Source organism: Papaver somniferum, chromosome 8, assembly GCF_003573695.1.
Source record: "Papaver somniferum cultivar HN1 chromosome 8, ASM357369v1, whole genome shotgun sequence".
Taxonomy (NCBI): domain Eukaryota; kingdom Viridiplantae; phylum Streptophyta; class Magnoliopsida; order Ranunculales; family Papaveraceae; genus Papaver; species Papaver somniferum.
Window position 1 is genome coordinate 95,006,990 of NC_039365.1, and position 24,953 is coordinate 95,031,942.

The 24,953-nt window shown below is 36.6% G+C and overlaps 1 protein-coding gene across 2 annotated transcripts; it reads left to right on the forward strand.

Annotated features, from left to right (window-relative positions):
- Positions 1–11,659: 11,659 nt before the first annotated feature.
- LOC113302132 (probable LRR receptor-like serine/threonine-protein kinase At1g53440) lies at positions 11,660–20,109 on the forward strand. Of its 2 annotated transcripts, none has more exons than XM_026550978.1 (23): positions 11,660–11,943; positions 12,063–12,131; positions 12,236–12,307; positions 12,402–12,473; positions 12,771–12,842; positions 12,963–13,034; positions 13,152–13,223; positions 13,375–13,446; positions 13,551–13,625; positions 14,661–14,729; positions 14,874–14,939; positions 15,039–15,098; positions 15,192–15,230; positions 15,312–15,361; positions 15,495–15,865; positions 16,023–16,218; positions 16,326–16,490; positions 16,939–17,048; positions 17,184–17,394; positions 17,524–17,761; positions 18,337–18,487; positions 19,034–19,133; positions 19,668–20,109. In XM_026550978.1, exons 3-23 carry the CDS (start codon positions 12,240–12,242, stop codon positions 19,862–19,864), a joined length of 2,526 nt encoding a protein of 841 aa, XP_026406763.1. In that variant the 5' UTR covers positions 11,660–11,943; positions 12,063–12,131; positions 12,236–12,239; the 3' UTR covers positions 19,865–20,109. The 2 variants fall into 2 exon arrangements, with proteins under 2 accessions (XP_026406763.1, XP_026406764.1); XM_026550979.1 differs by having other exon boundaries at positions 19,695–20,109.
- Positions 20,110–24,953: the final 4,844 nt, after the last annotated feature.

Here is a 24,953-nt window from a genome sequence, read left to right on the forward strand (position 1 = left end):
ATGAAATAGGTGAAAGACCATCTGATCATGTGAATGCTATTAAAACCCTTAGGAGTGGTAGAGATAGACAACAAGGTTTCCATGCCTGATAGTGAACATGCTGTAGTTCACCCTTCTGAACCAGAAACTGAGGAGACTGATAGAGTCTCTAAAGAGACCAATGAGGGTCATATTGAGCCCGGCTTTGTCCCTAGAGCCCCATTCCCACAGCTGCTAGTTCCAACTAAGAGGGAGTCCAATTTTAATGATATATTGGAGGTTTTTAAGCAGGTAACTATCAACCTTCCACTACTAGATGCAATTAAGCAGATTCCCTCTTATGCCAAGTTTCTCAAGGATATGTGTACGCGAAAGCGAAAGCTTAATGTCCAGAAGAAAGCCTTTCTAGCTAGTCACGTGAGTTCTATTATTCAGAATACCACTACTCCTAAGTATAAAGACCCAGGGTCCCCTACCATTTCTTGCACAATAGGTAAATACCGTGTTGAGAAAGCGTTGCTTGACTTAGGAGCTAGTGTGAACTTACTACCATATCATGTGTACCTTAAGCTAGGACTTGGTGAGATGAAACCTACCCAGATGACACTTCAGTTAGCTGATAGGTCCGTTAAAATTCCTCGTGGTGTGATCGAGGATGTTCTCATAGAGGTTGACAAGTTTATTTATCCAGTGGATTTTGTTATCCTAGATACCCAACCTGTCCCTGACCCAGAGAACCAGATACCGGTAATTTTAGGTCGCCCGTTTTTAGCTACATCCAATGCGATCATTAACTGTCGAAATGGTATTATGAAATTGTCTTTTGGTAATATGACTATTGAGCTGAACATTTTTAATATTAGTAAGCTACCCTCCGAACTGACTCGAACATAGAAGAGGTGAACATGATAGGAACATTAGTCGAGGAGTCATTACCAAACACTTTGTTAGAAGATCCATTAGAGAAATGCCTAGCTCACTTTGGGATTGATTTTGATGATGATAATGTGATTAATGAGGTGAATGCTTTGTTAGATTCAACCTCTTTGTTAGATACTAGTAATGGATGGAAACCTAAAGTCGAACCACTACCAGTTTCTGAGTCTACCCTAGTTCCTTCGTTAGAAGAGCCTCCTAAGTTGGACCTAAAACCATTTCCAGATTCCCTGAAATATAGGTTTTCAGGCCCGTCTGAGACTTTACCTGTGATTATTTCTTCTGTCTTGGATAGTGACCAGGAAAGTAGGCTAGTAACAGTCCTTCAAAACAACAAGGAAGCTTTAGGGTGGACCATAGCTGACATTAAGGGTATAAGTCCCACTGTTTGTATGCATCAGATCTATTTAGAGAGTGATACCAAACCTTCTAGGGAGATGCAACGTCGACTAAACCCTAATATGAAATAGGTAGTTCGAAACGAGGTCCTTAAGTTGTTAGATGCAGACATTATCTACCCCATTTCAGACAGTAAGTGGGTCAGCCCCGTTCAGGTTGTTCCCAAGAAATCCGGTATTACTGTAGTCCAGAATGATAACAATGAGTTAATCCCGACCCGAGTGACAACGGGTTGGCGTGTTTTTATTCACTATAGGAAATTGAACAAGGTCACTAGGAAGGACCACTTTCCCCTTCCCTTCATCGAACAGATGCTAGAGAGATTAGCTGGACATAGTCACTACTGCATTTTAGATGGCTATTCTGGATATAATCAGATCGTTATTGCCCCAGAAGACCAGGAGAAAACCACTTTTACCTGTCCCTTTGGTACCTTTGCGTATAGACGCATGCCTTTGGGCTTTGTAATTCCCCTACGACTTTTCAGCGTTGCATGATGAGCATATTTTCTGACATGGTAGAACGGTTCTTAGAAGTCTTTGTGGATGATTTTTTCAGTGTTTGGTTCGTCTTTCGATGAGTGCTTGCATCATTTGTCACTAGTGTTGGCTAGGTGTAAGGAAAATAATTTAGTGCTTAATTGGGAGAAATGTCACTTCATGGTTCGTTCAGGAATCGTTTTATGGCATATCGTATCTTCTAAGGGTATAGAGGTAGATAAAGCCAAAGTTGACCTTATTAAAACTTTACAGGTCCCAAAAACCGTAAGAGATATTAGGTCATTCTTAGGGCATGCAGGTTTTTATCGTCGATTCATTAAGGATTTTAGCTTAATTTCTAGACCTCTTTGCAATTTGCTTGCAAAAGATGTTAAGTTTGTCTTTGATGATGCTTGTTTAGAGGCTTTTGAGAAGCTTAAGAATTTACTCACTACCGCCCCCATAGTCCAGGCACCCAACTGGAACCTACCCTTTGAGATCATGTGTGATGCTTCGGATTATGCCATTGGTGTAGTGCTAGGTCAGCGAGAAAACAAATTACTTCATGTGATTTACTATGCTAGCAAAACTCTGAATGATGCCCAGTTGAACTATACCACTACTGAGAAGGAACTGTTAGCCATTGTGTTTGCCTTAGACAAGTTTAGACCCTATCTCTTAGGTTCTAAGATCATCATATATACTGATCATGCTGCTTTGAAATATCTTTTGTCTAAGAAGGATACAAAACCTAGATTTATTAGGTGGATCATTTTGCTGCAAGAGTTTTCTCCAGACATTAGAGACAAAAAGGGTGTCGAAAATGTTGTAGCAGACCACTTGTATAGGCTAGTTGTTAGTTCCCCTGATGATTCCCTTCCTATAAGGGATAGCTTTCCTGATGAACAATTGTCCAATTACCTTGGTATGCGAATATAGTGAACTATCGTGTTACTGGTCGAATGCCCCAACAATGGGGTAAACAAGATCGTTCTAGGTTTTTAGCTGAGGTTAAGCACTTCTTCTGGGATGATCCTTATTTGTTTAAGTATTATCCAGACCAGATTATTAGGAGATGTATACCTAAGAGTGACCAGTCCAGTATTATTTCCTTTTGTCATGATCATGCTTGTGGGGGATACTTTAGTGCTAGGAAAACTGCTGCTAAGATATTGCAGTGTGGATTCTATTGGCCTTCGTTGTTTAAAGACTCCCACAGTTACTGTGTGACTTGTGAACATTGCAGAAATTAGGAACCATTTCCCGTAGGAACATGATGCCCTTGAACCCTATTTTAGTTGTGGAGGTCTTTGATGTGTGGGGTATTGACTTTATGGGTCTGTTTCCTAATTCTTTTGGTAACTTATACATCCTTGTCGTTGTAGACTATGTCTCTAAGTGGATTGAGGCGGCTGCGTGTAAAACCAATGACCATAGGGTTGTGATTGAGTTCTTGAAAAATAATATACTTACACGTTTTGGTACACCGCGAGGTATAATTAGTGATGGAGGGTCGCACTTTTGTAATGGACCTTTTAGGCTTTTGATGAAGAAATATGGTATTACACATAAGGTAGCTACCCCGTATCATCCACATACTAGTGGTCAGGTAGAAGTTTCCAATAGGGAGATAAAACGTATATCAGAGAAAACAGTTAATCCTAATCGGAAAGACTGGTCGTCTAGGCTTACTGATGCCTTATGGGCTTACCGAACTGCGTTTAAGACCCCCATTGGAATGTCACCTTATCGACTTGTGTATGGCAAGGCATGTCACTTACCTGTTGAGTTAGAACATAGAGCTTATTGGGCTGTTAAGCAGCTAAATTTTTCATTTGACAAGGCAGAAGCCCATAGGAAACTCCAGCTCAATGAGTTGGAAGAGATTCATAGAGATGCATACGATAGTGCTAAGGAGAATAAGAATAAAATGAAACTTGTGCATGATAGAAATATCTTAAGAAAGTCATTTTCTCCAGGTCAAAAAGTTCTTCTGTATGATACCCGCTTGCATCTTTTCCCTGGGAAGTTACGTTCTCGGTGGACGGGTCCTTTTATTGTTCGCACTGTCTTTCCTCATGGAGCTGTTGAGATCGAGACACCGGATGGTAGTAGTTCTTCAAAGGTTAACGGTCAGAGATTGAAACCCTTTTTAGTGCCCTTTCCTACAGATGATATTGAGGAGGTCCCTCTGGAGGACCCTGTTTACCCTTGATTGACCATCGAGGCGATTGTATGTTGTTGTATATTAGTTTTTGATTTCTCTCTTCACCCAGATACTATCTTTCCGACTTCTCTCTTTACTAATTCCTCATGTTACTTTACTGTTTGGTATTGCTCTTTCATTAGAAACATTGAGGACAATGTTATATTTAAGTTTGGGGGTAGAGAAGAAACTTTTTGTTAGCTTTTATTTGCAATAAATAAACTCCAGAGCCTAGAAATTTATGCATATTAAGGATGACACTAACCAATCTAAGTGGATGGAAGCATTTTGGTTATAGGAGTTGAGGAACCAATCTGACTAGATGGCAACATCTAAAGAGTCTATTCATAAAAGCACAGAGCTCAGGTGTTAGAAATAACATGATAGTTTCACCATATCTCGTTGAGTCCTTTTCACTTCTGTTTTTATTTTGTTTTGTTTTTAAACTATGTTTCTCTAAGTGATTAGGTGGGGCTCACGATTCAAGTTGTTACCAATGCTAGGGTGAATTAGAGTGATTGATATACAAAAAAAAAAAAAAAGATCATTAGACCAATTGGAATAAATTCAATAAAGTCGACCACTGGAACCCTTGCCAGTTGTGTTGACCTAGAGTTAGGATTATCGACCACTGGTACCCTTGTATATGCCAGTGTGCTGATATTAGTCAGACCGGTATCTCAGTCCATTAGGATAGGTTCATTTTGGCGGAGGCCTTCAAACAGATATGAGAAACACCGTTCACCTAGTAAACATCAAAACCATCTATGTTTTTCTATATCCATCTTCTTGATCTATCCATGTGATTAGTTTTGACTCCGGATATTGATGTCCATAGTGCAACTATCTGAGTAGAGCTCTGTCACTTCATATGAATTTTAGTATGCTTGAGTGCAAACTCGTGTACAACAATTGGAATTTCGCATCAGGGTACTTCCTCCTGTAATCAATAAGTATGCCAACCAAGGAGATTCTTTAGTGCTTTCCAAGGTTCTGTGTAGATAGCTAGGGCCTGGAGTATAAAGGTTTTATGGGTATACCTCTGGTAAGCCCTCCGGAGACTTCACTCCGGCACTAGGGACACCTAGGGGTTTAAAGGCTTATTGTATATGCTAAATGCAATCGACGATGCCTGCGACAGTGAGTTAGGATTTTATTTCTATTCTATTTTTGCTCGAGGACTAACAAATAATAAGTTTGAGGGTGTTGATAGACGCATTTATGTGTCTAATGTGTCTCAATTGTATGTATTGTTAGTGCTCGATTTTGTATTTATTTTGTTATTTTATGTCTTTGTAGGTATTTATAGAGAAATAAGCTCTTGCAGAAAAAATTGGCTCGAAAAGTGGTGTTTTACACCCCCAGGATAAAGTACTAAAGGCACCCCAGAAATGCACCGGAAGCACCCCAAAAATGTGCCGGAGAAACCCCAGAAAAATTACTATTTACGCCCAAAAATTACTATTTGCACCCCATAAGGCAAGTGCTAAAGGGAAACTCGTACAGGATTAGGGGGAGGACATCTTCTTCTCAATTCAAAACCAATTTTGGCGGGAAAACATTTCACTTCACTGGAAGAATTTCGATCGAATATTTGGAGGAGTTTTTGTATGATTCAATCGCTAAAACTTCATGGGTAGTTGTGATATGTCCTAACAGAGCTAGTATGGGTGTTTGTTTCGATCAAATTTGGCTGGATAACTTGGTTTAATCCAAACAGGGAGTTGGAGGAAAAACATGAGCTTGCACGAGTTGTGAGGAATTTAAACGTGTACTGCACGTGTTTGGAAGAGTTGATCGATATTCTGGAGCGTGAAGAAGGTATAGAAGGAAAGAAATACAGCTGCAGACGCGTAGGAAAACGATTTTTGGAAACAATATATTTTCGAGAATAAAAGAAATAATGGGATTAAATAAAGAGATTTTGGGAGATTCAATGTCGCAATGATGTATAAATAGGTTCCTGGGATCACATAGAATGGAAGGGGAGAGTTTGGGGTCGAGAGGAGAGCTCAGGAAGCGTGAATCAAGAGTTTTCAGAACTCTGTTGCTGCTGCTCGTGAAGAACAGGGAAACAACGACGGTTTCTTCATCCGTCGTAACGGTTTCTTCAAATGCTTGTCACAGTATCTTCAACTGGTTTGCAACATTTATCTTCATTGTAACAGTTTCTTATTCCTCTTCTGCAACATTTATCTTCATATTTCTAACGGTTATCTTCATCATAACAGTTGAGAGTTGAAACAGTCGGTCTGCAACGCGCATGTGCTGTTGCAGATTTCCTGTTTCATTATTTTCTCTTCTTGTAAACACTTTTTGAGCCATGAATACATATTTTGAGTGTGTTTCCAACATGATGAGCTAAACCCAATCTTCCGGGGCGATGGAGGAAGCCATTCTTCCAAAAGTTATGTGGTAAAATTTATTTGAATTTATTTATGCAATTCTTTTATGATTATTTGCACCGAATGAAAATTGAGTAATGATTTTTATTAATTAGTTGTGTTTTCTCTTGATGAAGTATGCTTAGTTTAGGGCTTTTGATACTTCATTCTTGCGATTAACAGTTGATGTTTTGAAAATCTAATTTAGGAAATGATTAGAATCACAATTTCTTTTGATTGGAGTTATATTGTCTAGAATTGCATGATAAAAATTAACATTAAATTACATGAATTTTGGTGAATGGTGAAATCATGAACCCCGATCTCTCTAATATAATAAGTTTTAATTTGCTTTATTTTCTTTAGTTTTAAAATTTAAATCTAAAAGCACAACCTTCACAAGTCTTGAACGAACTCTATCATTTATTACTATAACAACTTTGAAAATACATCAGTACTCCATACGATTCTTCTTGTAGACTCGAGAAAAATAAGGGTAATGGAGTGTCTTAACTTGAATACTCAAGAGTTATAGGATGTCTGACGAATTTAATGAACTGTAAGAGTCCAGATATTGCCTATATTGTGAGTAAATTAAGTATATATACTTGTAGTCCGGAACAAGAGCATTGTGATGCACTTAGTAGAGTATTATGGTACCTAAAATACTCTATAACCTTTTGTTTGATTTATGAAAGGTATCTTGTTGTCCTTGGGGGACTTTGTGATGCAAACTGGATAGTTGACTCAAAGGAGTCTAAGTCTACGAGTGGATATGTTTTAACTCTAGCAAGAGGGTTTGTTTTTCGAAGATTTTCAGACAAACATGTATTGCTCAATTCATTATGGAATCTGAGAGTATTGCGTTAGATAAAGCACGAGAGGGGGTCGATTGCCTAAGATGCTTTTTAGAAGACATTCCTCTCTGGCATAGGCCTGTGCCAGCTATATCTATACATTGTGTTAGCCAAGCTATAATAGCTAAAGCTAAAAATAACTAATCTCAATCGACATTATTTTCATTGATTGGATAAAGTCCAAGGAGAATATCGCACAACCTTTGACGAAATGTTTATCCAAAGAGATAGATAGAAATGCATCGAGGGGGATGGGGCTTAAGCTCATAAATTAAACTTGACATGAAGGATGCTCAACCTTGCTGACTGGAGATTCCAAGATCAAGGTTTCGAATGAGACAACTAATTTGTGGTGGGTAAAGGTAAACACTATTAGAGAATTTCATTCTCTGTCCCTTCCCTATGGTGTAGACGTGATAGTGTGACTGCGTGTGAAGGATGACTTTTAAGAAGTCTTAATGAGTTCTATAATTTCAATTTAAGATTGAAGTGGGGTGTAGCAGTAACACTCTTTATGGAAACTCACCTATCTGAATGAGGAAGTGGGGCCGCTTCCTATGAGAATATGAGCTTTGATTCTCTAGAACATTCTGGGAAACATGATATGTCCAGGGCCAAATTGGACAAAACGGCATGAGCTTGGCAGCAACCTTGGAGATATCATCCGTGGTTGTTATCGCGAATTACATCAAATGCTAGCAGTTCAAGACATAGCTCACTGTCTCTAGCAAGTAATTCCGGTAATATCTCACTAAGCAAAGGTTCAAGACCTCATGGACACCTCTGCCTAAAATGATATTTCCTGCGTTTTTATGTGATTTTCGTTTTGATGGTTTTGGTATTACTGGAACTTAGGACCTAAGGGTCACTAAGGGTTCACTAGTTCATGCTTTTTAACTTTGGTGAAAGGAACCTTTAGTCTTACTTGTGAGGAACTAAAGATGAAAGCTCTCTATACTATATGATTTTTGCAATCCATAGTATGACCCTGGGGTCAACACACTGTTGTGTGAAGGAGATGACGTTGGAATGGCTAGTATGACTTCAACATGCATGATCTGTCTGTCCGTTCATTCAGTTCGGGTCGTGATATTGGGTTGTTGATTTACCAAGATCTATGTGTGTTTTCGTGTTTTATTGAGTTTTCATTCATGTGGGGGATTGTTGGAAAACGATTAATAAAATATGATTTTTAAAGTTTTAATAAAAAATATAATTTATTGTTTTCTTTTGTGAATGAAAAACTTATTAGTCCCACACCGTGGAGTTTCCACTTTTTAGTTGTTTTAAGAGACTATATAAGCTTTTTAGTCCCACATCGGGGAGTTCATCTTTTTAACTTGTATTATTCCATTATATAAAGAAATTCACTACTTTTGTAAAATCTATGGGAAAGGGGTTTCTCTATATTTTAGAGGGACCCCCAAGGGAAGATATTTTATATTGTTTTTCTTATGCGTTCGCGATTTTCCTTAAGGGTTTTTTCGGAGTTGCCAAGCTCAAGTTGAGCATCTACTACATATGCTAGTAGTAGGTGGTGTTTTATCCTGGAGATATCCGTCCTGTGAGGAATATATCATCACTCTTGAGTGTAGCCGGGCGTTAATGTCTTAAGAGCAACGTGTTGAGCACATGACTCACTCTGTTTTTCCAAAGTTTTTCCTTGTTGTTGTTGCGAAGATCTGGGGAGCTTGTTCGTTTCATCAAACCGATCACTTCCATTATAAAGGAGCTAAGTATCAATAAGTTTTGCTTATTTGATTTTTTCCTTGTTTTTGATTATTGCACCCAACAGTATTCTCTTAGAATAAGAAAATACTTAGTTTTCATAAATTTCCTTCTACTTTCCAAATTTATCCTTACCTTGTTCTAATATAAATATTGTTTTATATATTTTTATCTCACATGTAAAACTAGATTGTATGATACTCATGCATCATTAATAGAGGTATATATGGAAAAAACAACTTTGGAAGTGGAGCTCCGACTATCTAATAGTATTATAAAATTTTTAAACTACGCCTATATAAAAGGTACGGAGGGAGTAGTACTGTACTGTCGGCCAACAACAATTCATCTCACCAAACAATCATAAGTGATAAGTCTTCTATCATTCATCAATCAAAGTTAGGATTAGATTTAGTGCCGTTAAGAGCGTCTCTATGCTGCCTGATTACTAGGATCCATCGGAGAAGCTGTGCATTCGCATTTGCCCGTTACATTATTAAAATGAGTAAATCCTATATATGATCCGTACTTCCGTACGTAATATTGTAGCTATGTTTAATCCCAATTGTAGGTGGTCTTCAGTATTTAATTTTCCAAATGTTATTTGACTTATAATACAAAAATAGTAAGTGGACCACTTGACTAGTGACTTAATCATAACTTGCGCTGTTCCCTTCGTTCTCTTGTAACTCAAAATGGAAGCTTCGATTACTATTTCTATGCTGTGGGCTCCACCAGTTGGATAATAGTTCTATTTTAATCCATGAATTCCATTCAGTTCAAGCATTAAAGCAACTATCAACGAAGTTAAACATTGCACATTGGAAGAATGTCAACCAAAACTCCTGCAGAACTGGAGAACTGAACCTAAATGAAGACAAGTTCGGCAATAATACAGGGAACATTAAAGTTAAGTGCGACTGTTCGTACAACTCATCTATCACATATACGTAATGTATTTTTTTCTCTGGACTTTTTATATTACAACTCCTTTTACCAGTGTTAATCACTTAGTGTCAAAATTATAAGAGCAAGGGCTATGGGTAGTGTCACCCTTTCAAATGAAAGAGTGCACTACCAATTTGAGCAAATTAGGCTTTCTTATGGATAGGTTTCAACCCACTTTTCTCCCAAATTCTTCCACACACTCGTTCATCTGAACGAGTAGTTGGGAGTTTCACACTAGACGGGGGACTATCTCCGTCAGAAAAAAGAAACTTTTGGTGCAAAATGAGGGACAGTCCCCGTTAAAACCTTTACTTTTTCGTTTTTCTTTTTTGACGAGGGACCATCCCCCGTCTATGTAGAATTTTTTTAGGTTTTTTTTGTTCATGGGGGATTGTCCCCTGTCTAAGAAGATTTTTTTTTTTTTTGGACGGGGGACAGTCCCCCGTCTGGTTCAAAATCCAATTTTTTTTAACTAAATGGGAGACTGTCTCCCGTGCAGTGTCTTTTTTTTGTATTTGTCCATAGTAGCTTCACTCATTCATATGAGCGAGTAGTCTTTCATATGAAAGAGTTAGTCTCCATTTGGAGACCACCCATAGGATATGTTCTAAAAGGTTACTCCCTCCATATCCAAGTCATAAAAATAAAACCCCGTGTTTCATTCTTTTATATCCTTCTAAACAGGGCATATTTAATTTTTAAAGTGCTAAAATTTTCTTTTCCCCCTGATTATAAAACATTTTTCATAATTTATTTTAAATGGGTTTCACTTCCTAACGTGTGGGTAAAACCTACCCCCTTCACCCTAATGCAGACGAGAATAGGAGACCAATTACCATTTGGGAGGGTTGGATTACCCGTTTTTTTATCCTTTCTCTGTGGTTGATTCTGTGGCTGGCCTGATTGTTTGGGATGACAAATAGATCAGCAGTGCAGCTGATCTAGCTAGTCGAGTCTGATTAAGAGAGTTAAATTTAGCTACGCCGGACAAAAAAAATCTACAAAAATCGAATTACTCACATCTCCCTCAGGGCATACCTATGACAAGGCCAAGTTGGGCTAAAAGTCAGCCCACCCAGTCCACAAGCCTAATTTTTCTTTTTTTTACTAAATGTTGTACTTGATCAACGCTATCAGCCCAGGCCTGAAAAGAAAATTTCCGCTCATCTGGATCCGTCCCTGATTTTTCTCAACCGGACCTTACCCTCTATCTCCCTTTTGTTATGGACGAAGGCTATAAGTCTCGGATTTCAGTATTTTTAACATCATCTGGATCCATCCATGATTTCCGTTAACCGGACCTTACGCTTCCATCTCCCTTCTTTTATGGACGGGGGCTATAGGTCTCGGATCTCAGTACTTAACAAAATCATCATGTACATGAGTTAGTTTGGCAGAGATATCCAAGAAACATATATTATTTTTTCTTTAATAGCTTATTTGGATACCATTGCAGAAGTTGTTTTTTGATTTCTGGAAACAAAAAAATCATAAGCTAGTTTGGATATATAATTTCAGAATAATTTCTGGGAGCAAAATATTTAATTTTTTGTGAAACAAAAATATTTTGCGTCCAGCTTCTACTTCTGATATCCAAATACACTGTAAATCTCTTTGGCATCTTTTCTATGCTAAAAGACTAAAACGGCAAAGTTGCTACAGTGATACCGGGGGTTACAAGTCTAGAGGATTTAACGGTCAGAAAATTTTTATTTAGATTTTGGTAACCCCGTATCAGCTGCGGTTCTTAGATCTTCAATTAACACTTCGAGCTAAAAGTCTAGAATACCTCCGTTGATAATGGTTGGAGGAGGTTGTATTCAAATTAACATATGAGACCAATATGGAGAAAGAAAATGAGGTCATCTGTGATCATCCTCTTGCAGAATTATGTCACAGAGAAAATAAAAAGGTTCGACACTAACTGCGGAAAAGGTGTTTTCTTTGAACATGCAGTCAGTTGAAACAACTACTGTTAACTGGAGAATTACCCGATGAATTTGCAAATCTTCCTATCTGCAAGAAATGTAAGTAACCTCTCTCCCTTTCTCCTGTTTGATAATATGCACAACTGAGTTTTGGGGTCTGGCTAACTGAATAGTCCTACTAAACTCATATCCATTTGACTAATTTTGATTAAAAACAGAGATTTAAATGTCAACTATCTCAGTGGGTCTATTCCTAAGGCTTGGAAAACTCTTCCATTGGTCAATCTGTAAGTAAATTTTCATCCTATTTGTTGCTTGGACTATTTTGAATGCCTTCTTATAGAGGAAGTTACGTCAAATTAAAAGTAATACATTACTTTGTTATTTGCAGGGCTATGCTGGCAAACAATATCGGGGGATTAATTCCGAAAGAAATTGCTGAAATTGTTACTTTAGAACATTTGTAAGATGCGGTGGATTCTTCTTTTTGGCTCATATAAAAATGTAATAGTTTCTGATGATTATTATTTTTTTACTTGTACAATTGTCTATTGCAGGGTGTTGCAAGATAATCAGTTTGAAGGACCCCTTCCTCCAGAGCTTGGCAAGCTTACCAGATTGACGCAATTGTAAGATTATTTATATGCGTCTAATATTTTAAGCTTATTTTCAAATAAGTCATCTCAGATAATGAAACAAATGATTGTCCTTGACCAAGTATGTTAGCAGTATGCATTATGCCCGGGCATGCATAAGTGGGGCAAAGAGTATGTTTGAGACATAGTGTTAAATGTCCTGCACTTTCAGGTCTAACATCAGTTAACATAAACATCTTAGTGGAAATGTTTTGGAACTCACAGGAGTTATTATTATATTTATCAAAGATTTCAAAGGATACTCACTATGTTGTTTTCATACCCATGCAGAACTCTTTCAGGGAACAATTTCACAGGAGTTTTACCTGCAACATTTGCTAATCTGAAGAACATGGCAGATTTGTATGTGATGCTCTTTTGACAAAAACCTTAAACAATGATACTATTTTTATGAAGCTGGATTTTGAGATATATATATCTGTCATTTGAGTTAGCAACTTTTGCTTTTGCTACTATCTGCAGTAGATTAGCTGGGACTAGTATCTCGGGGAAAATACCTGATTTCTTTGGGAATTGGATGCAACTTACTGAGCTGTGAGTATCCTACTCAAAACTTCCGTCTAAAGTTTCTTCATTTCTAATTCAATTGAAATTAAATCTGAATCCATTTCATGACATGACAATATTTAAAAGTTAATCCAACCTTTACAGGGATATACGGGGCACATCAATGGAGGGTCCCATCCCTTCCACCATATTCCACCTGAAGAATTTAACAAAACTGTTAGACCACTTTGCTCTTTTCTCTACTGATTTATTCGTAATTGCTTATGATACAAATTCCCAAATTTTATCAGGAATCACATGAAGTAAATCTTTCAAACCCAAACAAGTTAATATCAAACTTTCATATGTTTTAGATATTTTGTTTCAGGAGAGTGTCAGACTTGAAGGGACCAAACACGCCCTTCCCTGATTTCCAGGATATGAACAGGATGTACCAACTGTGAGTTTAATCATATAGTTATGGTTCCATGCGTTGTGTAATCCTACGCTTACGCCTGCAATTTTGTACTCTAATGAAAGCTATGCATCATCGGTGTACTACAGGGAACTAAGAAATTGCCTGATCAAAGGTTCAATCCCATCAAACATTGGAGAAATGATGCCTGGACTAATAAAACTGTAAGTTTCCTTTGATGAATGATTGTGCATTACTGCCAATCAAAAACCTTTTCTTGATATGGTTGCTCTTTTTTAATCGCATACATGGTTTTGTTAACTCACTTAGCGCATGGGATTAAAACCTGAAAGACACATTATATGAACTGACAAATAATTAACATTAGTATATATTACGTGACCATATTTGTTTGTGAATGATTTTCCAAACGATCAGATTTGATCCATTTCAGTGATTTCACATATTCATCTCTTTACAATTCCCATTTCATCTATTTTTTCCCCATTTGTTGTTAAGGTTATTGTTGTGTGTCCATGTATTCCATATGCACTAATTTTATTGTGTGGAAATTTTGGTGGGTGTTTCGATTATATAAACCAAAAATTCCATGAGATGAGTACGATGGATGACTTCTGTATAGTGCATCTGCCTTAGCTTGAAAGTGATATGTACTCTATGGTTGTTTCATTTGCACAGATGTCCACATACATGATTTGTAGAAAATACTTCATCGTCCATAGAGCAATGATAGTTCCACCCAACCCTCACTTGTCCCGATGCCGGATAAATTCGCCAAACCTCTCTCTGCTTCCCTCCCCTTCCTCTGTGCACCCTACATACCCAGCATGTGCTTTATCTCGTGTTTTCAGGGATATGTTTGCTTATATATACTTTCACATATTTTTCTTCGAATTTCGCTGACACCCGCTTCCCCATTTCAGATCTGTACATGAGATTTTCCTCTCATACGGCTCCTCCCTTCTGTTTATAATGAATGATAATTATCCATGAAACGAAAAGAATAGTGAAATATAGCCAGACCCATGTCTTCTATTTTTATGTTGAATTCGTTTTGTCCCCCTGAGTGTAGTTTATTTAAATTAGTTGTTGATTTTTCTATGAATTGGACAATTGCAATAGAATTTTGTTGTACAAGTTTGATATTTTTGTTCTTCCATTGTTGGTATTCATATTGCAGTAACAACTCTTTTATATAATTAACTAGTGTTTTTTTTTTCTTAACCTTTTCCTTGTAGAGACCTGAGCTTCAATAGACTTACAGGTGACATTCATAGCCTAAAAGAAATTCCAAATCTTAAATACCTGTAAGTAAAATAGCAATTCAACAATTATACCATGAAAACTTGTGCATGAATCATTCTGTTTAGATTGAAAGTTCTTGTTGATTTGTTTTCATGTTATAGTTCTCATTACTCGGAAGATTAATATGAAGTATTGTTTGGATATAGGTATCTCACCGACAACCTACTATCTGGACAGATTCCGCCATGGATAACTAACACTAAGCGGAACTTGTGAGACTTGATTACGTATATATTTTACTTTTCTTCTTATTCAAACCTTAGCTTTTCATTAATTCATTGACATGGCTTTGTTATTCTCCTGTTTTGCAGTGACCTATCATACAACAATTTTACTGGACCATCTAAGTCCGGTTGTCAGGATTCAAATTTGTAAGTTGTAGATTTTCAGAGCATGTTTTTGCTTTATTGCTTATTTGATGGTTTTAATCTTATACAAACCCACTTTGTCTGACTACCAAATAGGAACAAAATCTCGAGCTATCCCTCTGATGAGGATCTGTCGTAAGTTCCCTTGAAACTTGGTTGCATATTTCAGCACATAATAATCTAATACTAGATGAACTAAACAAAAATCTAATGTAGAATTGCTTGGTGCTTGAAGAAGGACCTACCCTGCGGCACAAAATCAAAATGTAACTATCTGAACTTTTCATTGAAAGGAATCCTAGTGTTTTATACTCAGAATAAGGCTTACTGACAATTCAACAAGGACCGATTTTCTGGAATGTAACCATGTATGAGATTTGATGACCATGACATTTGCAGATTCTTCCTTTTTCATTAATTGTGGTGGCTCCGAGATGTTTATAGGAGACGAGAAGTATGAGGCTGATGTATCACCAATGGGCCCATCATCATTTTACACCTATAATGATAGATGGGCTTGTAGTACAACGGGGGATTTTGTGGTACCCTTACCCGAAGACAAAGCTAACTATCTTACTCAAGCAGGCCCAAACATGACAATGACAGACTTATTTATGACGGCTCGAATTTCACCTTTCTCACTCAAGTACTATGGCATCTGTTTACATCCAGGAAATTATAAAGTGAAGCTTCACTTTGCTGAAATAATTTTCCCAACTGACAAAAGTGCTGCCGGCATTGGGACACGCATGTTCGATGTATCAATTCAAGTGAGTGACTGGACCTGGACAATTGTTATAGTTAGTTTGTGATTCCTAAGACTACAGTATCGTTTTATTTTATCTGGATTGCTTCTTTTGGATTTTGATGCAATTTTACTGGTTTTTGTCATAATGAAGTTTTTTGTGGTGGTATGAATCCTTGCAGCGTAAAACATACTTGAAAGGTTTTAATATTGAAGAAGAAGCAAAAGGTGTTGGGAAGAGCATCATTAAAGAGTATGATGTTGATGTTACTAGTAGCACTCTAGAGATTCACTTATACTGGGCTGGGAAAGGAACTAATTTCATTCCGTCTGACTTTGCATACGGACCTCTTATTTCAGCTATAGCAGTCACACCAAGTGAGTTGATCCGTACAGTTTACTTTTCTAAATTATATTACTAAATATTTTCTTCGTATTATTCCTATTCATATTATGATATGTCCTCTTTGTATTTTGTTGTTCAGACTTTGATCCTAACCTTATCAATCAAATTAAAAGCGACTTTGAACCTAACAGGAGTCACATATCTGTTGGAGTACTTGCCGGCACTGTAGCTGCTTCATGTGTTCTAATCTTATCGATTCTGGCAATCCTTTGGAAGAAAGGTTGCCTTGGGAAAAAGAACAAAGGTTAGTATTGAAATAAAATAACTTATTTCCTTTTTCTTTGGGCATCGGTGGGTGGTTAAGGAGACCCTATCGAATATGAAAATATACATTGAGCTTGAAAGATAAACACTCTTAAAAGACTTTGGTCCATTCATATTGGTTTGGCCTGGGCGTTACATCCACAATTGGAGCAAATTGAAATATTTACAATAGTTTATGTTTTTTACTAAGTTGACTTTCATCAACAAAAGTCATGGTGTGCGATAAAATGGTATTGCTCAGCGGATTTTAGTTTTCCTACTCCTAAAGGACAAGTGTCTTTCAACAGGAATCACCTAGTATTTCCAGCAGTAAGAAAATAATGTGCGAACGAGTTTCTGAACATCTTAATTCTTTTGTCACATGGCAAGGTCTAGCTTTCAATCCTTTACAAGTCAAAATATATGTTACTCATTTTCCCTCTTTGCAGAACTTAGAGATCTATCACAGCGAGGTGGCTTTACTTTGGGAGAAATTGAAGCAGCAACTTGGAATTTTGCATATAAGATAGGTGAAGGTGGGTTTGGTCCAGTTTACAAGGTAATTTGTGTTCTTGTTGTTTTTTTGTCTTCGTCGTTGCTTAATCATCATCTAAAATTTCGAACCACTTTATGTGTTCGGGGTGACTTTCCGTCTTATGTATTTCTAAACCCGGTCTCTATTTGGTTACATCAGGGCCAACTCCCAGATGGATCACAAATTGCTGTCAAGCAACTGTCTGCCATGTCAAATCAAGGCAGCCGCGAATTCGTGAATGAAATTGGCATTATTTCTGGTTTACAGCACCCTAATCTCGTGAAGCTTTTCGGTTGTTGTGTTGAAGAAAACCAGCTTCTGGTAATTTACGAATACATGGAAAACAATAGTCTTGCCCGTGCTCTATATGGTAATTACCACCTTGCCTCAATATTTAGCTTATTACAAGATTCATGAATCAGTAGTATCAGTTTTGGTGTCCATTTATTCAAGTCAACGTTTTTAGCCTTCTAAAAGTAGTTAGAGGTCACTGTTTTAGGTAAAACAGGGGAACGACTGAACTTGAACTGGCCAACAAGGCTTAGAATTTGTTCGAACATTGCCGAGGGTTTAGCTTATCTTCATGAAGAATCAAGGCTGAAAATTGTGCACAGAGACATAAAAGCAACTGATGTTCTCCTGGATAAGTATTTTACTGCAAGGATATCTGATTTTGGTTTAGCTAAACTTGATGTGGAGGAGAACACCCATATCAGCACACGTGTAGCAGGAACACTGTGAGTAAATTTGGTTTCTTCCCATCTTCATTTGCCAGCATGTACTTTAGTAATTACAGAGATAGCTAACGTGATTATAACTGGAGAATAGGCTAGGATATTATCGGAAGTCCAGTATGGTGCAATATGTTTCACGCTTTCAATTCCCTTTTATCATTCCAAAGGGTATGCAAGATACATTTTATTTTAGAACACATCTTGATAAGGTCACCTTCTTCCTTCACAAACACTAGCTAGGTGTTACTATCTTGGAAACGTGTTATCTAACAATTTCTAACTATTTGGAATTATAATTTTCGGTATGCGGTAATTTTCAAAAATAAATTAATTGGTATGCATTATAGTAGTTCAACAATTGTCTAATTGAGTTTCGAAGTGATAATTTATTTACCTTTTATGTCTAAAATTCAGCTTTATGAGTATTCAACAGACTTATGTTTCTGCTATGTGTACTGTATAAAATATAATTTACATGGAATTACACCAAGTATAAACATCTGCTTCGACATCCACAAAAATTATAGAGCAGAATTGCCTTTTTGCCCCACGAGATTGACCTTGAGAGTTACTTGCAGAGGTTACATGGCTCCAGAATATGCAACCAGTGGTCACTTGACTTACAAAGCAGACATTTACAGCTTCGGAGTTGTTGTGTTAGAGATTGTCAGTGGAAAGAAGAACACAAAATACAGGCCAAATGACGAGTGCACCTGTCTTCTTGACTGGGTAACCTTATAAATTTACTTCTCAAACCTTATAATTTTACTACTCAATCTATTACAATGCATGGATATTTGTTCCACGCCTTTGCTCACTGGAATGGAACTTTTTTGTTCCACACCTTTTGCTCCGTGGAAGGAACAGAAGTTCAACTCTAGACAATTCAGTTTACACAATAAGTCAATTCGGTTAGGGGAGTTAAAAGGTTGTACACTTTTAATCATGTTCTCTGAGACTACAGCGAAAATAAATACCTTCCTCTATGCAATGCATGTGACTGTGTGAGGGAGTCCGGGCTTGCATCAGAAGCCAAACTAAACCTTGTGAAGGATACTTTTGTGATCTCATCCTAAATGCAAAAGAATGAAATGTATCAGATAATCACCAGTGGAGCTTACAAAGTTTTGACAACACATACATTTGAATTACCAGTATTGCTTCTTGAATAGTTGGAAGACATGTATATATTCATATTCATGATGAACACATTTGGTTTTTATGGGAAAAAAAGAGAGACCATGACAGCTAACTTTCTTCTTGTGTTAACTGCAGGCAAATGTACTAAAAGAGCAAGGATGTCTCCTGGATCTGATTGACCCCATTCTGGAGTCAAACTATTCAAAGAGCGAAGTTTTGAGAGTGCTGAATATAGGTATCTTATGCACTAAGAGCATCCACAGTGGGCGAGTATAACCAAAAATTTGGGATGAGATCGTAACACAGTGGGACGGAGTAAAGATCAAATCCCAACCAAAGATCAAATTCCAGACCAAATATGGTCGCGACCAAATCCCAAATTCTAATATAGTCGGGCGTAAATTTAAAGTACGCTTGTTGCTGGGCGTAATTTTAAAGTACGCTTGTTAACGGGCGGAGATTTAAATTACGCCCGATGAAAATTCAAATTAAATAAAAAAGAAAAAGAATTAAAGTCCGCCTGATGAAAGTTACCAAAAATGGGCGGACTTTTAAAGTCCGCCTGATGAAATTTTAAAAGTCCGCCTGATGAAAGTTACAAAAAATGGGGCGGACTTTTAAAGTCCGCCTGATGAAATTTTACGAAAAAAAAATGGGGCGGACTCTGACGAAATTTTAATCATGTACCGTTGCGTCACAACACGGACTAAACCCAAAATTTGGTCTTTTTTTTGATCTTTGATCTTTGGTTTTGATCGCACCACTGCAGTTGCTCTAACCCATCTGCTGTTCTTAGACCAAAGATGTCTACCGTTGTGGCCATGCTTAAAGGTCGACTGCCGATCCAAGAATCATGTGTGGTACGTAGTCCGAGGACAGATGATTCAAGGTCCAGTGCCTCTGAAGGAATCTCTTATGATAGCCGAACACATACATCAACCTCTTCTCGAGGGAGTACTCTACTAGAGATGAGTAATTCATCAGTGGAGGATCCAAGGCAGGTTATGCTTTCGACTTACTACAGTATGAAAAAAGAAGAGGAAGAAGACGAAATTAGAGAACACTCAAGTGGCTAAAGATCTCGTTGATATATTTATTCATTTAAACACAGGTATAAGGGGGAAGATTATCCCCATAAAACAACAAACATAGGCTTGTACTGTGAAGATTTTTAGGAAATGCCCCCCATTATTTTTAGAAAATTTTAGTAAGGTGTTTCATTTTTTCCTCTTTGGGATCAAACACCAAAATACTGATTACCATCTATCATAATTTCTGTAGGTAGTTGAACCATGTGGATTTTTGGTTAATCTCAAAGCTAAAGACACATAACTAAACAAAGCCTAAACTGTATTCCATTAACATTAGTGAACAGAAGAGAGAAATGTTGAAGCATCAGACAAACTGTCCTTGCTGGCTCCGTCTATATTCCAGGGCCATTTTTTTGTCCCGGAACTCTGTATTGGGCGCAGCTCTCCGAAAGGGGCATTTTTCAATGTACATGCTTGAATACTAGTAAATGGCGAAATATAGTGGAGCTTTTTTTTTTTCTTTATACTAAGAAGAAATTTCATTACTAACGGAGTTGAGTTGAGTTACAAGAATCCTCCAAAATTGCATTTGCTGCAAAATCTGATGGGTATGAAGACCAAACTCTCGATACTTTAAATATCCAAGCATACCTAGTAAATTTGTGCATCCAGTTCAAAACAAGCATAAGGTATTCCAATCTCTTCCGGCCATTTCATAATCAATAGCAGTCCATCACATTCAGCCTGCTCCCAGCTTATGTATCTGTTTGCATATATGCATTTTCATTGTTCATAAGCTCCTGCAAAATTGCGAACGATTAGTCTTGAAGGAAAAGGAAGAAAAGAGAAAGAGACTACATCTAGTTCATCTGGACTCTGGAGACAACTTTGGCTGAGGTAAAAAAAAAAAAGGCTGATAAAAAGCAATTCAAGGATGTTGATTACAAGAATCTTAGCTTCCTCCAGCCAACTGTTGAAGCAGAAGATGAATTCTCATCGCTCTAGTTAGTGTCTTCGGAAAGGAAATTTGCACTGTTATTAGTGTAGTACGTGTAAGAGAAGAAGGCAATACGGAGATTGCAGGTGATGAAAAGGGAAGAAAAGGATGAGAAAACAAAAGAACAATAGGGTTTAGAGATGAGAATGATATAAAGCTCTGAAAAGAATTGTTTTGAATAATCTTGATAATAATTAATGTGTGTTACAAGAACGTAATAAGGTTGTTTATATAGGCATGACAAGAACCTAAAGATAGTAAAACTCTAAAAGAAGAAATAAGGAAACTCTAAAAGAAGAAGTTCTAGACTTGATAAACAAGTAAACCAAAGTAGATGCTATGAATCAACTGCGACAGTTGACACATCGTAAAGGGATCAACTGTGAGAGTTGATACAGCATAAAGGGATCAACTGTCATTGTTGATACAGACCAATTGGATCAACTGGAATAGTTGGTACATTGAAAACAGGTAGATGTTCTACATCAGTTATCCGCTTCAAACCTGCCTGGAGGTGCTCTCCCTAGTTGGTCGTAAATTGGACAATTTGGTTAGCGAGTTTAGTTATAAATTACCCCGTTCCTGTAGAAGTGACCAGGACGGGATAGGTAACTCCCTAGTTAAGTCAACTTAGCATTTTTATTTTTTCCTTCTATTTTTATGGCATCTCATCTTCACTATTTAGATGTTTTAATTTTTTTATTTATGGCATGCAATATTAATAGTAGGAAATACCATATGGTACTAGGAATAATATGTCAGAGAGAGTTTGGTCCAGTTGACCAAGTCAACTGTATGTTTGGTCCTTTTTTTAAATATATTTTTCTGTATGGTCCTAAAAATAATGATTTGGTCCTAGAGTGTACAATACCTACGCGGGATGACGTCATGGATGATGTAATTTTCATCTAGGAGTGATAGGAATAATATATATAGGATTTATTAGCAAAAAAGAAATCATTTTCAGATTTCTTTTCCCTCTCATCTCTAGATTCAGATCTACTTTCTCTTCTTGTTTTTCTTTCTCTATTTGATGAAGATGATGGTGTTGAAGTTGAAGAAGATGACGAAGATGTTACTGTTGTTTATGATGTTGTTGAAGGCGATAAAAAAACCCATGAAACTCATGTTGTGATTTCTTTCTGCTGCTGTAACAAAAAAAGTAGATCTGATTATTTTTTTTGGATGTGTTTTAATTTTTTTTGATTTCTTCCTGCTGCTGTAACAATGGCGTCTCCACAAGAAACTCATGTTGTTGCTTCTGTTGCTCGAGTTAGAGATGAAGAGATGAACTCTTTTTTTCTGCTGTTTTATGATGAAGATGAACTCTGTTTTGTTGTTGTTGTTGTCAAAGAAGATGAAGATTGAAGCGAAGATGATGAAGACGATTTGATGTTGTCGTTGTTAATGCAGATTTGATGTTGTTGTTGCTGTTGAAGTCGATGAAGATGATGAAGTCGATAAAGATGATGAAGATTTGACGAATGAACTCTGGTTTATATAGGTTTTTATCAGGAGTTCATTTGACGAATGAACTCTGGTTTATATAGGTTTTTATCAGGAGTTCATTTGGAAGAATGAACTCTGGTTTCATATAGGTTTTTATCAGGAGTTCATTTTGACGAATGAACTCTGAATTTTTGTTCTTAATGACGAAATTTTTGTAGAAATTAATAAAGTGTAATGAAGTTCATATAATAAATTTGTTGTAGAATTTTTTGTGTTTTGTTCATTTTACAGAATGAACTATGTTTTTCATATGTGATTTAGTTTGGCTATATTAGGTGTTCATTTGAAGGAATGAACTCCGAAGTTCATCAGACAGAATGAACTGCTACAAAAAATAAGTAGGAAATAAAACAAAAGGGTACTTTGGTCCATTTAATATTTTTAAATAATTATGGACCAAATGGAAAAGGTGATTTCTGAAAGGACCAAACTGACTTGGGACCACCTAAAAAAGGACCAAACGATATTTTTCCATATTGATACACATTCGCAGTGGATGAATTTTTTATCCATATGTTTGTATAGTCCAGAAGCTATACCTCAAATTTGGGAGGTCGCTATGTAGTAGTGCATTCTTTGACCGAATACCTCATCCGAATGCTTAGTTTTATTAATTTTTTAAAGGTAATTTTCTTAAAATCCACCAATCAGAACTGTTTTATTCGCGAGCTGCTCGAGCATATTTTCATCTAGCAGCATCACAATCAATTATTTGGAAATCTAATCAATTCACTTAATATAGAAAAGTTTCTTATTTAACAAGTGTTTTAGCAAGTATCATCACAACCATCTATATATCTGATGGTTGGTTATGGAACTGTTTAGATCAAAAATGTTCGAGCAGTGCGGGAGCAAAAAAAAATTTCATTCCATCGGAAAGTACCAAATTTTTTTTAACTTTTTGCACATTAGTTTATTAAGAAAAATGATATATTGAATACATCTATAACTTAACTAACATGTTAAACTCAGACCGATTGTCCCCATTTTAACGCATAATAACTTAACTTAACCAAAACTTCTTAACCTTGAAACGAGTTCATGCCTTTAAAGTAAGAAAAGACAGTGTCCCTGACACCTATAATTACATTCCCATTACTCACCAAATGCTACCATTCAAGCACACTTTTATTTTATTTTGATCTTTATTCAAGCACATATTTTTGCATAATAATATGTTATTTTGGTGATTATTGTATCACATCCAGTTCAAGCACAAAAGCAAATATCTAAAAAGTTAAACGTTGCACAATGGAAGAATGTCAACCGAAACTTTTGCAGAAATAGAAAACTGAACTTGAATGCACACAAATTACGCTCAAGTGAAGGGAGCAGTAAAGTTGTGTGTGATTGTTCTTTCAACTCATCTATCATCTGCCATTTCATGGATATGTTATGTATTTCTTCTCTGAACTTTTTCATTGTAAGCCTATTGTTCATTAGCATAGAGCAAGGGCTATGGACCACTACAAAATCCAACGTGAGGCTAGGTAAAAGAGGGGTTTTCTGAGAGGTATGCAGACGCTCTTATTCTTTTGTTGTTAAAAAATCCAAGCGTTTAAATATTAGTTGTTTTCCCTTTTCTTTGATTTATAATAATAAAAACCTAGGTAGTAGAGTTTTGAATATATTAAAAAGCTGAAAATATCCTTGAGAAACATTTCTTCGTCTGCTCAAGGTGTATTTTTTTCAAGCGGCTGATTTTCAGCCGCTTGACCTCCACTGTCAAGCACTCCTAGCTTGAAGGAGTGTATGAAAGATTTTGGCTGATGGGATGAGTGTTATCAATCTATAGTAGCACTTAATTTGGTGTTTTTTTTTTTTGTTTTGAGAAAACTCTTTCATATTGAATGAATTTCCCATTTCATAGTCCTTTCTCTTATGATCGGTAACTAATGAATATACATCGAATTGGTGTTCAGAGTAGGTTGATATTTTAAGTGAATTTTTTGTGGTTAATGTCCCCATAACAACTGCAACCAGGTAAAGTTTTTATTTCAGATTGGTGTTAAATTTTGTTAGGCAGATAAAACTAAGATGGATAATAGATTTTTTGTTCATGCTTCAACAAAAAAAAAATTAATTGAATAGATAAGGATGCATTGCAAACGAAGGCGTTCACTGAGCAAGACGATTAATGAATTTTCAAAATATAATATGACCTAAAGCTATTCTTATTTTCCTCCTTAAAATTTACCGTCCAGTTAACCTGATTACCAGTACTCATACGCACCTTGACAGATTTTTCTTTACTAACAACGATTTTATAAAATGAAGGAAAAGTATTTTCAAAACAAAACTCGCCATATCATGTGTAAAGAAAAAAGAAAGACCATCATCATCTTCAACTATCAGTTCACAATTTTTAAAGCAAATACATGACAATTTGGAAATAACTATATAACAGCTGGACCTGTAAGTCATGTATAGGGTGAGCTAAAATTCAAATCGGATAAAGATTTAATTTAGAAGTAATTACCTGAGACCACAAACTGTCATTTTCCTTTATAAAACCCCA

Excerpts from the sequence above, each read along its gene's own strand:
- LOC113302132 (XM_026550978.1), top strand. The coding sequence starts at position 12,240 with ATGCTGGCAAACAATATCGGGGGATTAATTCCGAAAGAAATTGCTGAA. Across the intron at positions 13,626-14,660 it reads ATGCCTGGACTAATAAAACT|AGACCTGAGCTTCAATAGAC; the intron begins GTAAGTTTCCTT and ends TTTTCCTTGTAG. Across the intron at positions 14,730-14,873 it reads ATTCCAAATCTTAAATACCT|GTATCTCACCGACAACCTAC; the intron begins GTAAGTAAAATA and ends GTTTGGATATAG.